At 34.9% G+C, this 14,460-nt stretch overlaps 1 protein-coding gene across 2 annotated transcripts in view; it reads left to right on the top strand.

Annotated features, from left to right (window-relative positions):
• IKKepsilon (I-kappaB kinase epsilon) overlaps positions 1-14,460 on the top strand; it is an 89,232-nt gene that overhangs the window by 40,538 nt on the left and 34,234 nt on the right. For both annotated transcript variants that reach the window (XM_089106363.1, XM_089106364.1), the window contains exons 8-9: positions 4,782-4,987; positions 8,215-8,365. In XM_089106363.1, coding sequence (XP_088962489.1) covers positions 4,782-4,987; positions 8,215-8,365 — 357 coding nt within the window. The remainder of the gene's footprint in view (positions 1-4,781; positions 4,988-8,214; positions 8,366-14,460) is intronic.

The following is a 14,460-nucleotide window of genomic DNA, read 5'->3' as shown; positions in this document are numbered from 1 at the left end:
GCAAATATGCCTGATAAATAAACACTATTGATTCTTCTGTGAAAATTATTTTTGGGGCCAGGAACATATAAATCGGATGTTAAAGGACTATTTCTGAAAAAGATCCATACAGCTGGGGTTCAAAAATCAAAATGTTTAATATCTATGTATTGAAAAACAGTTCTAATTTTACAGATATTTGAATTTTTTTGTCAAATTACAATTACATAGAAAAAAACAGATTGCAGCAAGATTTGGCTTTTTTTCACACAAGGAAGGTTGGAATATAGGCCTTATTTTACAATTAGTCTAGTGATTGCAGCATGTAGATTGCAGCAGGGTTTGGTCTATTAGATGGAAGCAGGAATTGGCTTTTCTTTCTCATAAGGAAGGTTGGAATATAGGCCTTATTTTACAATTAGTCTAGTGATTGCAGCATGTAGATTGCAGCAGGATTTGGTCTATTAGATCGCAGCAGGATTTGGCTTTTCTTTCACATAAGGAAGGTTGGAATATAGGCCTTATTTTACAATTAGTCTAGTGATTGCAGCATGTAGATTGAAGCAGGGTTTGGTCTAGTAGATTGCAGCAGGAATTGGCTTTTCTTTCACATAAGGAAGGTTGGAATACAGGCCTTATTTTACAATTAGTCTAGTGATGTTAGTCTAGCATGTAGATTGCAGCAGGGTTTGGTCTAGTAGATTGAAGCAGGAATTGGCTTTTCTTTCTCATAAGGAAGGTTGGAATATAGGCCTTATTTTACAATTAGTCTAGTGATTGCAGCATGTAGATTGCAGTCGGATTTGGCTTTTTTTTTCTCATAAGGAAGGTTGGAATATAGGCCTTGTTTTACAATTAGTCTAGTGATTAGTCTTACAAATAACCAATGTGTGTAGATTAAATATGAAACCACAGAAAATGGCTGCAGTGGAGGCCAGTAAGAGGTTTTTTTTTTCACAATATAATTAAGTTTATTTCCTATTTGTTTTATCATTATATTACCAGTTGCTTCTGTGTTGTTGTTCAGAGGAGTTGCTCTTCAGATATAATTATTGTGTGCAATAGCTTATATTGTTACGAAGAGCTTATCCAGGATTTTGTTTGTTTTTATTTGAAGGAGGGGGGGATAAAAGAAAACTAAGAAACGTATTAAAAATTTGTTTTTCCGTTTTCTTTTCCTCCTCTCTTTTTTTGCTCTTCTTTTTTCCTGTTTTTTCGTCCTTTTTCTTCTTCTAGGATTTTTCTTGTTTTCAAGATTTTCTTTTTTCTTTAGGGTCTTAATTTATATGGAATTTAAGCTAATCAAACTTCGCAAGTACTTGTAATTTTTCCGTTGACAAATTACATTGTGACAAAAATATTGGTGACAAAAGATATTGACAAAATTGGGGTTTGTGTTGTGGAGTAGTAATTGTATATATTTAATTTGATTGTTCTGTTTTTGTTCTTTAATTTAAAAAAATACTTTTTTGTATGTAGTTTTGTTTTAAATTCTTTCTTCTCCAGGCTGAGAACGCATTGTTTGATCCAGACGAAATATCCGCGTTGTTATTCTCCTTTTCCTTCCTACTGTTCGTCTTTTTCTTCTTCTAGTTTCGTTCTTGTCCTCGAAATTTTCTTCTTTTTTTAGGCCCTTAGTTTGCATCATGGTTTTTCAACCAATTTTGGGCCATGCCCCACCTAGACATTTCTAAAATCCTTATGCCTCCTCGTGGCAGGGACGTCCTGAAGCTCATTTTGTTTGGGGGGGGGATCCTCGTAAATTTTACCGAATCGCTACCTGATTTATGCCGAGTTTTCTGCAGAAATCAAGAAAACCCCTCATCGCCCCACCTCGGGACGCCCCTGCCGCGTGGTATTTAAGTTTTATTACTCAAAATACTTTTTTGCATTAACCTGAAGGAAGCTTAAAAAGGCCATTAATGGCCTTTATGGCCATTAATGCAAGTAAAGAATACCAAGTAAAGAATACAAGTAAAGAATACTGAAAATCTTGCAAGTAACGAATATAAAAAGTCGACTGATATACAGAATAGAAGCTTCAGTTTTCCTTTATTTAACAAGAATCTCTCCGGTCTCAGCACAAAGAAATTTCAACCCCAAGAAAATCAGGCTGGAAAAATAATAAAATACCTGAAGTTCTTACAAACAAAAAATACGAAAAGTCGTCGATCTAGTTTCTAGATTTTTTAATCGTTTTAAATATATTCGGGGAAAAATTTAAATAGTTTCCTTAGAGCAGTTCTAATTTTTTTTTCGAGGCCATTAACTTGGTATCTTTTTTCGAGTTCCGTTAGGCATATTTTAATCTAATGAAATTTTATCCTGATGAAAACGCCTTTTTATGGCGCCTTTGCATGACGTAATTGCAGCACTATTATGTATGTTTTTGCTCTTTAAATACGTATGAATGACGTCACTCACAGGAAAATTTGTTTTTTTTCAAAATGTATAGTCAGCCGAAGATGCACGTCCTGCACATGACCCCCCCAAATATTAACATGCCCCACCGATGGGGCCTGTGCCCCACGTTGGGAATCATGGGTTTAAATTGAGTTTAAGCTATTTTGCTTCACGGCTTAAATGCTTATAATTAGTCAATTTCAGTTTATCTTCCTTAATGTTTATCTTCCATACCCAGTTATAAATCCAGGAAAGAAGAGTGTGGCGGGATTGAATTTTGAGAGTTTACATCCGGGATAAGGTAGGGCAGTCTCCTTCGTATAAACTCTTCGTGCCTTCATCTACCTATATTTGCCCTCTTCAACTCATAGAAATAGACAATTTTGGAGAATAACTCGCTAAATAATAATTATTATTTATTTTTGACCCACTAACATGGTAATAAAGCAGAGTTACAAAAGAGAAAAAACACACAGTTACAAAAGAAACGCATACAAAACAATATTAAATATAAGGAAAAAACAATGCAAATCAAATTAATCGCACGAGAGGATGAAAAGGACCTAACCATAGGCAAGCCTCTTCTATTAGCTTTCGCATCCAACGTAGGAGATCGGAAAAAAAAATTTAAGAAGGATAAATTTTTTTTTAGGATAAATAAAAAAAAAATTAAGAAGACTAATTGCACACATCACTTGGCTAACGCTAGGATTATTTTCCAGGGAAAGGATAAAAAAAGAGAAAAAAGTCTCTCGCTTTTTTTATTTCTCTTTTGTACTTTTTTTAAGCAAAGTATTGGCGAACTAGTGGTAAAGTAGCACAAAGTGAAAAAGAAAAATTAAAGAAGAGCAAACAAACAAAATTCTGGTGAATGACAGACTTGCTCATATGCCCACTTAAGCTTGTCGTAAATAATTTCAAAGACCACTCTGACCTTAGCCGAATATCCTCGTTTTTTCTTCTTTATCACTGGCTGGAATCTTTCTCGTTTTTTCTTCTTTACAACACGTTTTCATTTTGTTATACTTAGTCTGGTATTAGCAAAATAGTAGTTAAGGCATACGGTGCCATGTCCCAGGCTACGGATTCCTGGTGCAAGTCACGTGGTGTTTAATACATTCATATAATATTAAAAAATAACAGAAATTACCTTGAATGAATAATGAAACGTAACTGGGACAGAAATTAAAATGAATTAGAAAGTCAAATCCTGAATTAGAATTAGAAAGAGAAGCTGGGACTAAAAAATTTTTCGTTCTTTCTATTGGTCTAAAACTTCATGCAGAAGAACCAATCTCGTCGAATTTAACTTTTCGTTCTTATCAATTGTATTAAAGTTTCACACAAGAGCAGAAAAGACCCGATCAGGTTGAAAAGGCGGGGCTATTTTGCTTTTTATTTTCTGATATACGCTTGAGGAATAATGTGATTGGCGTAAAAAAATACACATCACAGACATAGACCAATGAATTTAAATCCCACTAGGAAAAAGGTAAATTATCACTCTTTTTCTCTTTGGTGAAAGATAAGGTACACAGAAATTACCATAAATGAGAGTTAGGCTGCCCTCCCTCCTTCTAACCTTCCTAAAAGCTAGAATGACATTTGCACTTTATTGAAAACTAAACAAGTCGCTTCAAAAACCACAAAACAATGTTTTAATTAGGGTATTGTGTTCTCTCCTTCCCCTTGCGCTAGATCTGTTACTCTTCAACTTCTATCTATTTCTTATTTAGATTTTGTCTAAGATTATTTTATTATTTTAATTGCTTTCGTATTATCTTTTTGCTTTGTTGTTTCTTATTGTGATTGTTACTTAATTTTTTATTTTTACTGTTACTTTTTTCTGTTTCTTGTTATTGTTCACTTTATTATTTTGTTATTATTATTCGCTTACGATTTATTTATTACGGTTGACGGTATACGTTCTACGGTTATATATTACGGTTTATAAAAAAAAACCTTCGCAGAAATAGACCAATGAATTTTAGTCACACTAGGAAAAAGGTAAATTATCACTCTTTTTCTCTTTGGCGAAACTGTAAACAGAAATTACCATAAATGAGGGTTAGGCTGCCCTCCCTCCTTCAAACCTTCCTAAAAGCTCGAATGACATTTGCACTTTATTGAAAACTAAACAAGTCGCTTCAAGAACTGCAAAACAATGTTTTAATTGGGGTATTGTGTTCCCTCCTCCCCTTCGCGCTAGGTCTATTACTCTTCAACTTCTATCTATTTCTTATTTAGATTTTGTCTTTTGTTATTTCTATTATTTTCATTCCTTTCGTATTATTTTTTTGCTTTGTTGTCTCTTATTGCGATTGTTACTTACTTTTTAATTTTTACTGTTACTTTTTTCTGTTTCTTGTTATTGTTCACTTTATTATTTTGAATCCCAGATATGAGGACTTGCAAAGATATACAATGGAACAGACTGAAGTTATACCCTCAAGTCAGCTGATGTTATTCAGAGAAAATCTCTATACAGAATTTGTTCGTTCAGACACACCCGTTTCAGAATACCCCGTGACTTCAAAACAAACCCCAATAATCCTGTATAATAAGGACAACAACAATGTTATGTTTACCAGTGATAATGACATGCGCAAGTATCCTGTTATTTATATTATATACCTAAGTATAGAATTACGTAATATATACCTCTTGTGTGTATTTAGGTATATAAAAGGTACGAAGGTACATATTCTGTATCTTTTTTGTAGCCTTTTAAGGCACCTTTTAATTCTGTGTAATAAGAATGATAATGAGCCGGATGATAGGTACAAACCCATGCGTCTTTTTATGCACCTAAGTATAAAGTAACATATCATGTACCATTATGTATGTTTAAGTACACATTAGGTAGGAAAGAACATATTATGTACTTTTTTTTAATGTGACTTCAAATCCTATATAACAAAGAGAACAACAATATAACGTTGCAGAGTGATAATGTCCACTTGCACACACTTGGTATCTTCTTATATATAATACACACTTAAGTGTAGAGTAACATAATATGTACCTTTTATGTGCATTTAAATACATATTAGGCACAAAACAGCATAATTTGTGCGTTTTTTAAACGTGCCTTTTAATCCTGTATAATAAGGACAACAATAATGTTATGTTACTGAGTGATGATGACATGCGTAAGAATCTTATTGTATGTAATATACACCTAAGTTCAGAGTAACATATTATGTATCTTTAAGATACATATTAGGTACAAAGGTCCATATTATGTACCTTTTTCAAAGTGCCTTTTAATTCTGCACAATACGGACAACAGTGTTGCATTTGCTGGTGATAATGACATGCACCAGCATCTTATACATAATATACACCTAAACATAGAGTACTAAGAGAAGATTAGAAACTTGAACAAGTTTCTAATTCTGCTTATAATGTAATGCCATCTTTTTAGTACTAAAAATTAAAAATTAAAAATAACTTGGGTGCAAGATGAACGGATTCAATATACCTTATGTTTGGCCCTCCTGTGCATCCAGAGGCACATAGGGTATTGATAAGCAATACCGAGTTTTCAGGGTATCCTACTGCCACCAGTATATCTTCCCACTCTGGTTGCAGAATTGTACTATAAGAGCTCAGATCTGACTAGTATATGTGGCGTAGATATATAGATAGATGTTGCGTAGTATATGTGGCGTAGATAATAGTATATGTGTATTCCTGGAATGAATGCTCCCCTTCGATCCTTTAGATTGTCACTGGAAGGTTTCCTTGGGAGTTCTAACGTACCCCCTTCTCAAGACATGGCCCATGGCCCCCTTCTCAATGTTGGCATTAGCATTGACGAATGAAATTATTAATAAGAGGCTGGTTGGTCATTTTTTAGATCCGGTTCAACATAGAGGTGTTAAACTTATATAGATGGGTTAATAGATAAGAATTTGTGGGTTCGATTTCATCGATCAATACTTGTTCAGTTTTATGAGTTTTGTCTTTATAGATTACTGAACATTGGTTGTAAGAAACGGTTTTGAACATATGGTCCGAAAAATAATGTGTTTGTATATCATGGTTGCAGCAGTAAGTATAGCCTAGAGCAAACTGCAGCGTATAATACCTATAAGTTGAAAATGTGTTAAAAAAATTGTCTGAAAAATGTTTCATTTAAAGGTAATTCAGGAAGGATGACTATTAAGTAGGTTTATTCTTAATCGTAAAAGTTTGTTGCAAAACCAATTTTCGGAAATTTTGAAAAAGAGCTTGAAGGTGTTTCAAAATGGTGGATGATCCAAATGAAAAGTGTATCATTGGAATCATCATGCTCGAAATGCCTAAACAAGAGGTTTTGAGCCCCATCTTAATAAATAAGAAAAATTGCTTTTTTGTGGTAAGATACCTAGGTTAGGTTACGTTACGTATTTAATATATGCTATGCTTTACCCCCCCCCCCCTAATGTGCAAATACATAACCCAAATTTCACTAGCATTAACGAAACTTCACTTCTCGTGTGTTTCTCGGCTACTGAACAAGTACCAAAATACCTTCGGGGCCCCTTTAAGGGCTCAAGATGCAATTAGCCCCAGAGGCGATTTTTGAATTGAATTATGAAATATAAAAAAAACAGTGATCCGTCCCCCTTTTTCCTCCCCCCCCCCCAAGGCTAGCAGACTACCACAAAGTCGCAGCCAGATGTCTAGTGACTCATTTAAAAGGTACTGCTCATATTTACTTGCTTTTTACAAATTTGTCTTGATAGCAGTAAAATAAAATGTAATTTTCGACGACAAACTGCCTCTTGTTCAGACAAAAGATGACAAAACACCCGCGGACTTTGAAATGTTAATTGGTTGTAAGAAACGATGAAATACACTCCGAAAGCCCCAGTGACAGTCTTTGCGTCCCTTGTGCCCGGAAAAAATCTTAATTAGCCCCCTCAGCCCCCCTTCCTCCTACAGAATTTTAAGGCCAAAATTCACATTTATTAATTAATAATTTTTTTTGAATTATTTTTCAATTTATTATTTAAAAGGAAAGCTATACCTTCTTGAGCCGTTTATTGCCTTTTTTTAGCTTATTTTTTGCTTATTTTGGAATAAATAAATAAGTATGCCTTGTAAATGTCATACTTTAAAAGTGATACTTTAGAATAAATAAATAAGTATGCCCTGTAAATGTCAACAATCTCAATACATCTGTTGGATTATAGGTGCTTTTTAAGATGAATGATGTCTGAACTCCCCGTCCCCTAAACAATTATGTTCCTAGGCTTCTAATATTTCAAAGTTTCATGAGAAGGGTTCTTCAGAATACCCCAAATTACAGTGATATCCCCCTATCCGTGTTAACTGTGTCTGTCTCATAAAAGCAAGAAAATTTAATGTAGAGTTGTATGCAGGGGCGTCCCGAGACTTAATTCATGGGGGGGGGGGGGTGATCGTCGTAAATTTTACCGAATCGCTACCTGATTTATGCCAAATTTTCTCCAGAAATCAAGAATTTTGCTAAATTTCGGGCAATTTTGCAAAATTTCTGTCGAAATTTTTACCTTCAGCGAAAATTTTACCGAATGCCAAAAACGTTGGAGGGGCGGCACGCCCCTCCCCCCCCTCGGGACGCTTCTGGTTGTATGTATATATTATTCTTGCGTTTCTTTTTATTTATTGAAAGAAATCATGGTTTCACAAATCGAAGTTTATTGTTGAAAACACTGAAAATTTTAGAGTGTTGATAAGACCTTCCTTCTCCCCTAAGAGTAATCTAAACAAACCCCCGAAAAAATCAGATTTACCATAAAAAATGCACTGATTGGCAACATGCTTTACTGTATGTTGTTTATGTTTTATATTCTTTTTTAGCCAAATTCCCCCAGTTTCCACCATCTTTATCAGTTGAATCTGACGCAAGTACGGCTAAGGCCATGTGCAGTGTTGCCTATATAATAAAGAGGAAAGTTGTACAGTTTGCAGAGACGTCAATTCTTATGCATTATTCTGTGGATATGTTGACGTAAGTTATTCACTGTATTTTTATAAGCTATTCATGGGTCTGGTAAGTGATTTTAGGGATTAGATATATAAATAAAAATTTATTTCAGATCCCAGCTAAAAAAAAAATAAGAAAAAGTTGTATCCCATAAAACAATATATAAAAATTATCGAAATAACTGTAAAAATATTAAGATTTCGGGAAGCTGTGGCAAATATGTTTTGGCATATTTTTTCAAACAAAAATTTGTTGATGACTGTCAGAGGGTGATGGTCTATCTCAAGAACATTGTATTTTCTGAGAAAAAAATGTTCGGGGTGGGGGGTTGACTGCAGAACCAGCTGAGGTTTTTCTTCCTGCTGAAATAGAATTTTTGTAAAAACCAATTTTAATTTATATTTAATCCGAGCAAATCTAAAAACCGACGTATACTATTACCTAATTAACTATTACCTAATTAACGACCTAATTAACGTATACTATTAATTGAGCAAATATGGGTGCAATTAAAAAAAAGAAATAGGAAAGGGGGCTTACATATCCATACATAACCTATAAAGGTGAAAAGGTAAAGAAAACGGCAATGGACTTTACAGTTCCTACCTGCGATGCTGAACTCCATTTCATGGCCCTTCAGCCAGGAAGTGGAATGGGGGCTAGGGGACATCCATCCTGTACTTTCGCACACCTTCCTGTTTCACTTCACCGATTTCTCCAGGTACCCATTTAGACCTGGGTCGACTCTGGACGAGCTTACAGAGTCAGGCCACTGACCCCGGTTCCAAACCAAATAACCAGCGAGACGAGGAATCGGACCCCCGTTATGGACAAAGGATAAAGGGTGACAAAGGATAGGTGACAAAGGATAAAGGGTGACAAAGGCTGACAAAGGATAACTTATGGACAAAGGATTTCAAGTCTAGTGTGCTAACCGTTCTGCTGGGATGCTTCTCAAAAAATAGCCCATATAACACATACATCCATCAAAATGATGGTGTTTTCACCTTCCGTAATTTTAAACAAATTAAAACACTTTCAAGTTTTACATCACTTTGCCGCTGTTACGTCTAAAGGCTGTATCTAAAGTTTTGACACCACTGATGTAATAACTAAAACTGTTTGCTGAGCTATTTTCAATTGAAGAATAAGTAGAGAAATTAAGATGAGATCTGGTAGAAATGTTGATAAGGTGGTGTAGATAGGATATGTAGATGTTCGTAGATGTAGGTAGAATAAAGTAGGTGATGTGTTAATGTAAATGAGGTGCAACTGAAGTGTGATTACATTTCGTGCTGATACTCCTCTTCATCCTCCTCTAATCCTCCTTAGCAAACGATTTTTGAAACTTATTCTTTTGAACTGCTAGGCTGTTCTCAAAAGCAAAATCAGTAGTGTAGATTAGGTCTGGTTAAAATCTAGATGAGGTGATGTAGATTGAGTGTGTAGATGTTGATAGATGTAGGTAGAATGATGTAGATGACGTCTTAATGTAAGTAAGTTGCGACTGAAGTGTGTGGAGCCTACGTGCTGATACTCTTCTTGATCCTCCTCTAATCCTCCCTAGCAAACGATTTTGAAAATTATTCTTTTGAACTGCTAGGCTGTTCTCAAAGGCAAAATCAGTAGAGTAGTGTAAATGAGGTCTGATTAAAATGTAGATAAGTTGATGTAGATAGAGTGTGTAGATATTGATAGATGTAGGTAGAATAATTTAGGTGACATGTTTCTGTTAATGAGGGACGACTGAAGTGTGATTAGAGTCCGTGCTGATCCTCTTCTTTATCCTCTTATAGTCCTCCTTAGCAAACGATTTTGAAAATAATTCTTTAGAGCTGTTAGGCTGTTCTTAAAGTCGAAATCAGTAGAGTAGTGTAAATGAGGTCTGATTAAAATCTGGATTAGTTGATTTAGATAGAGTGAGTAGATATTGATAGATGTCGGTAGAATAATGTAGGTGACGTGTTAATGTAAATAAGGTGTGGCTGAAGTGTGATTACATTTCGTGCTGATACTCCTCTTCATCCTCTTCTAATCCTCCTTAGCAAACGATTTTTGAAAATTATTCTTTTGAACTGCTAGGCTGTCCTCAAAGGCAAAATCAGTAGAGCAGTGTAGATGAGGTCTGATTAAAATGTGGATAAGTTGATTTAGATAGAGTATGTAGATATTGAGAGATGTAGGTAGAAGAATTTAGGTGACGTATTACTGTTAATGAGGGACGACTGAAGTGTGATTAGAGTCCGTTCTGATAATCTTCTTTATACTCTTCTAGTACTAATTAGCAAACGATTTTGAAAATTATTCTTTAGAACTGTTAGGCTGTTCTTAATGTCGAAATCAGTAGATTATTGTAGATGTGGTCTGATTAAAATGTGTAAAAGTTGATTTAGATAGAGTGTGTAGATATTGATAGATGTAGGTAGAATAATGTAGGTGACGTGTTAATGTTAATGAGGTGCGACTGAAGTGTGATTACATTTCGTGCTGTTACTCCTCTTCATCCTCTTCTAATGCTCCTTAGCAAACGATTTTTGAAAATTATTCTTTTGAACTGCTAGGCTCTTCTCAAAGGCAAAATCAGTAGAGTAGTGTAGATGAGCTCTGATTAAAATGTGTATTACTTGATGTAGATAGAGTGTGTAGATATTTTGAGATGTAGTTATAATAATTTAGGTGTCATAGTTCTGTTCATGAGGTGCGACATAAGTGTGATGTGAGTCCGTTCTTTTACTCCTCTATATAATCTTCTAAACCTCATTAACAAACGATTTTTGAAAATAATTCTTTAGAGCTGCTAGGCTGTTCTCAAAGGCGAAATCAGTAGAGTAGTGTAGATGAGGTCTGATTAAAATGTAGATAAGTTGATTTAGATAGAGTGTGTAGATGTTGATAGATGTAGGTAGATTAATGTAGGTGACATGTTAATGTAAATGAGGTGCGACTGAAGTGTGATTACATTTTGTGCTGATACTCCTCTTCATCCTCCTCTAATCCTCCTTAGCAAACGATTTTTGAAACTTATTCTTTTGAACTGCTAGGCTGTTCTCAAAGGCAAAATCAGTAGAGTAGTGTAGATGAGATCTGATTAAAATGTAGATAACTTGATGTAGATAGAGTGTGTAGATGTTGATAGATGTAGGTAGAATAATGTAGGTGATGAGTTAATGTAAATGAGGTGCGACAGAATTATGATTACATTCCGTGCTGATACTCCTCTTCAACCTCCTCTAATCCTCCTTAGCAAACGATTTTTGAAAATTATTCTTTTGAGCTGCTAGGCTGTTCTCAAAGGCAAAATCAGTAGAGTAGTGTAGATGAGGTCTGATTAAAATCTAGATAAGTTGATGTAGATAGAGTGTGTAGATGTTGATAGATGTAGGTAGAATAATGTAGGTGACGTGTTAATGTTAATGAGGGGTGGCTGAAGTGTGATTACATTTCGTGCTGTTACTCCTCTTCATCCTCTTCTAGTCCTCCTTAGCAAACGATTTTTGAAAATTATTCTTTTGAACTGCTAGGCTGTCCTCAAAGGCAAAATCAGTAGAGGAGTGTAGATGAGATCTGATTAAAATATCGATAAGGTGATTTAGATAGAGTATGTAGATATTGATAGATGTAGGTAGAATAATGTAGATGGTGACTTAATGTTAGTAAGTGACGACAAAAGTATGATTAGATTATGTGCTGATACTCGTCTTCATAATCCTATAGGCAACACTATAAAAATGTATTTAAAATTATTATTTTGAACTGATAGGCTTTTCTCAAAGTCAAAATAAGTATTGGAGGCTAAATGTTGTCTGATTAAATTGTAGTTCACGTGCGTTATGGAGCGTGTGGAGAGATGGATAGATGTCGGTAGAATAATTTAGGTGACATGTTAATGTAAATAAGGTGCGACTGAAGTGTGATTACATTCCGTGCTGATACTCCTCTTCAACCTCCTCTAATCCTCTTTAGCAAACGATTTTTGAAAATTATTCTTTTGAGCTGCTAGGCTGTTCTCAAAGTCGAAATCAGTAGAGTAATGTAGATGAGGTCTGATTAAAATGTGGATAAGTTAATGTAGATAGAGTGTGTAGATGTTGATAGATGTAGGTAGAATACTGTAGATGACGTCTTAATGTAAATAAGGTGTGGCTGAAGTGTGATTAGATTCCGTGCTGATACTCTTCTTCATCCTCTTCTAATCCTCCTTAGCAAACGATTTTTGAAAATTATTCTTTTGAGCTGTTAGGCTGTTCTCAAAGTCAAAATCAGTAGAGTAGTGTAGATGAGGTCTGATTAAAATGTAGATAAGTTGATGTAGATAGAGTATGTAGATATTGATAGATGTAGGTAGAATAATGTAGGTGACGTATTACTGTTAGTAAGGGGCGACTAAAGTGTGATTAGATTCCGTGCTTTTCTTCCTCTTCATCCTCTTCTAGTCCTCCTTAGCAAACGATTTTTGAATATTATTCTTTAGAGCTGCTAGGCTGTCCTCAAAGGCAAAATCAGTAGAGGAGTGTAGATGAGGTCTGATTAAAATGTAGAAAAGTTGATGTAGATAGAGTATGTCGAGATTGATCGATGTAGGTAGAATAATGTAGGTGACGTATTACTGTTAATGAGGGGCGACTAAAGTGTGATTAGATTCCGTGCTGATACTCCTCTTCATCCTCTTCTAGTCCTCCCTAGCAAACGATTTTGAAAATTATTCTTTAGAGCTGCTAGGCTGTCCTCAAAGTCGAAATCAGTAGAGTAGTGTAAATGAGGTCTGATTAAAATCTGGATTAGTTGATGTAGATAGAGTAGGTGGATATTGATAGATGTCGGTAGAATAATGTAGATGACGTTTTAATGTAAATAAGGTGTGGCTGAAGTGTGATTTCATTTTATGCTGATACTCCTCTTCATCCTCTTCTAATCATCCTTAGCAAACGATTTTTTAAAATTATTCTTTTGAACTGCTAGGCTCTCTTCAAAGGCAAAATCAGTATAGTAGTGTAGGTGAGGTCTGATTAAAATGTAGATAATTTGATTTAGATAGAGTTTGTAGATGTTGCTAGATGTAGGTAGATTAATTTAGATGACGTCTTAATGTAAATAAGGGGTGACTGAAGTGTGATTACATTTCGTGCTGATACTCCTCTTCATCCTCTTCTAATCATCCTTAGCAAACGATTTTTGAAAATTATTCTTTTGAACTGCTAGGCTGTCCTCAAAGGCAAAATCAGTATATTATTGTAGATGAGGTTTGTTTAAAATGTAGATAAGTTGATTTAGATAGAGTGTGTAGATATTGATAGATGTAGGTAGAATAATTTAGATGACGTGTTAATGTAAATGAGGTACGACTGAAGTGTGATTAGATATCGTGCTGATACTCTTCTTCATCCTCTTCTAATCATCCTTAGCAAACGAATTTTGAAAATTATTCTTTTGAACTGCTAGGCTCTTCTCAAAGTCGAAATCAGTAGAGTAGTGTAGATTAGGTCTGGTTAAAATGTAGATAAGGTGATTTAGATTGAGTTTGTAGATATTGATAGATGGAGGTAGAATGCTGTAGATGGTGTCTTAATGTAAGTAAGTTGCGACTGAAGTGTGATTAGATTAAGTGCTGATACTCCTCTTCATCTTCCTCTAATCCTCCCTAGCAAACGATTTTGAAAATTATTCTTTTGAACTGCTAGGCTGTTCTCAAAGGCAAAACCAGTGGAGTAGTGTAGATGAGGTGTGGTTAAAATCTAGATGAGATGATGTAGATAGAGTGTGTAGATATTCATAGATGTAGGTAGAATAATGTAGGTGACGTGTTAATGTAAATGAGGTGCGACTGAAGTGTGATTACATTTCGTGCTGATACTCCTCTTCATCCTCCTCTAATCTTCCTTAGCAAACGATTTTGAAACTTATTCTTTTGAACTGCAAGGCAGTTCTCAAAGGCAAAATCAGTCGAGTAGTGTAGATGAGGTCTGATTAAAATGTAGATGATATGATTTAGATAGAGTGTGTAGATATTCATAGATGTAGGTAGAATAATGTAGGTGACGTGTTAATGTAAATGAGGTGCGACTGAAGTGTAATTACATTTTGTGCTGATACGTCTCTTCATCCTCCTCTAATCCTCCTTA

Source organism: Artemia sp. Qi Xiang Cuo, chromosome 20, assembly GCF_049724085.1.
Source record: "Artemia sp. Qi Xiang Cuo chromosome 20, ASM4972408v1, whole genome shotgun sequence".
Lineage (NCBI taxonomy): Eukaryota > Metazoa > Arthropoda > Branchiopoda > Anostraca > Artemiidae > Artemia > Artemia sp. Qi Xiang Cuo.
Note: the sequence above shows the minus strand (reverse complement) of the source record. Positions and strands in the feature narration are given on the sequence as shown.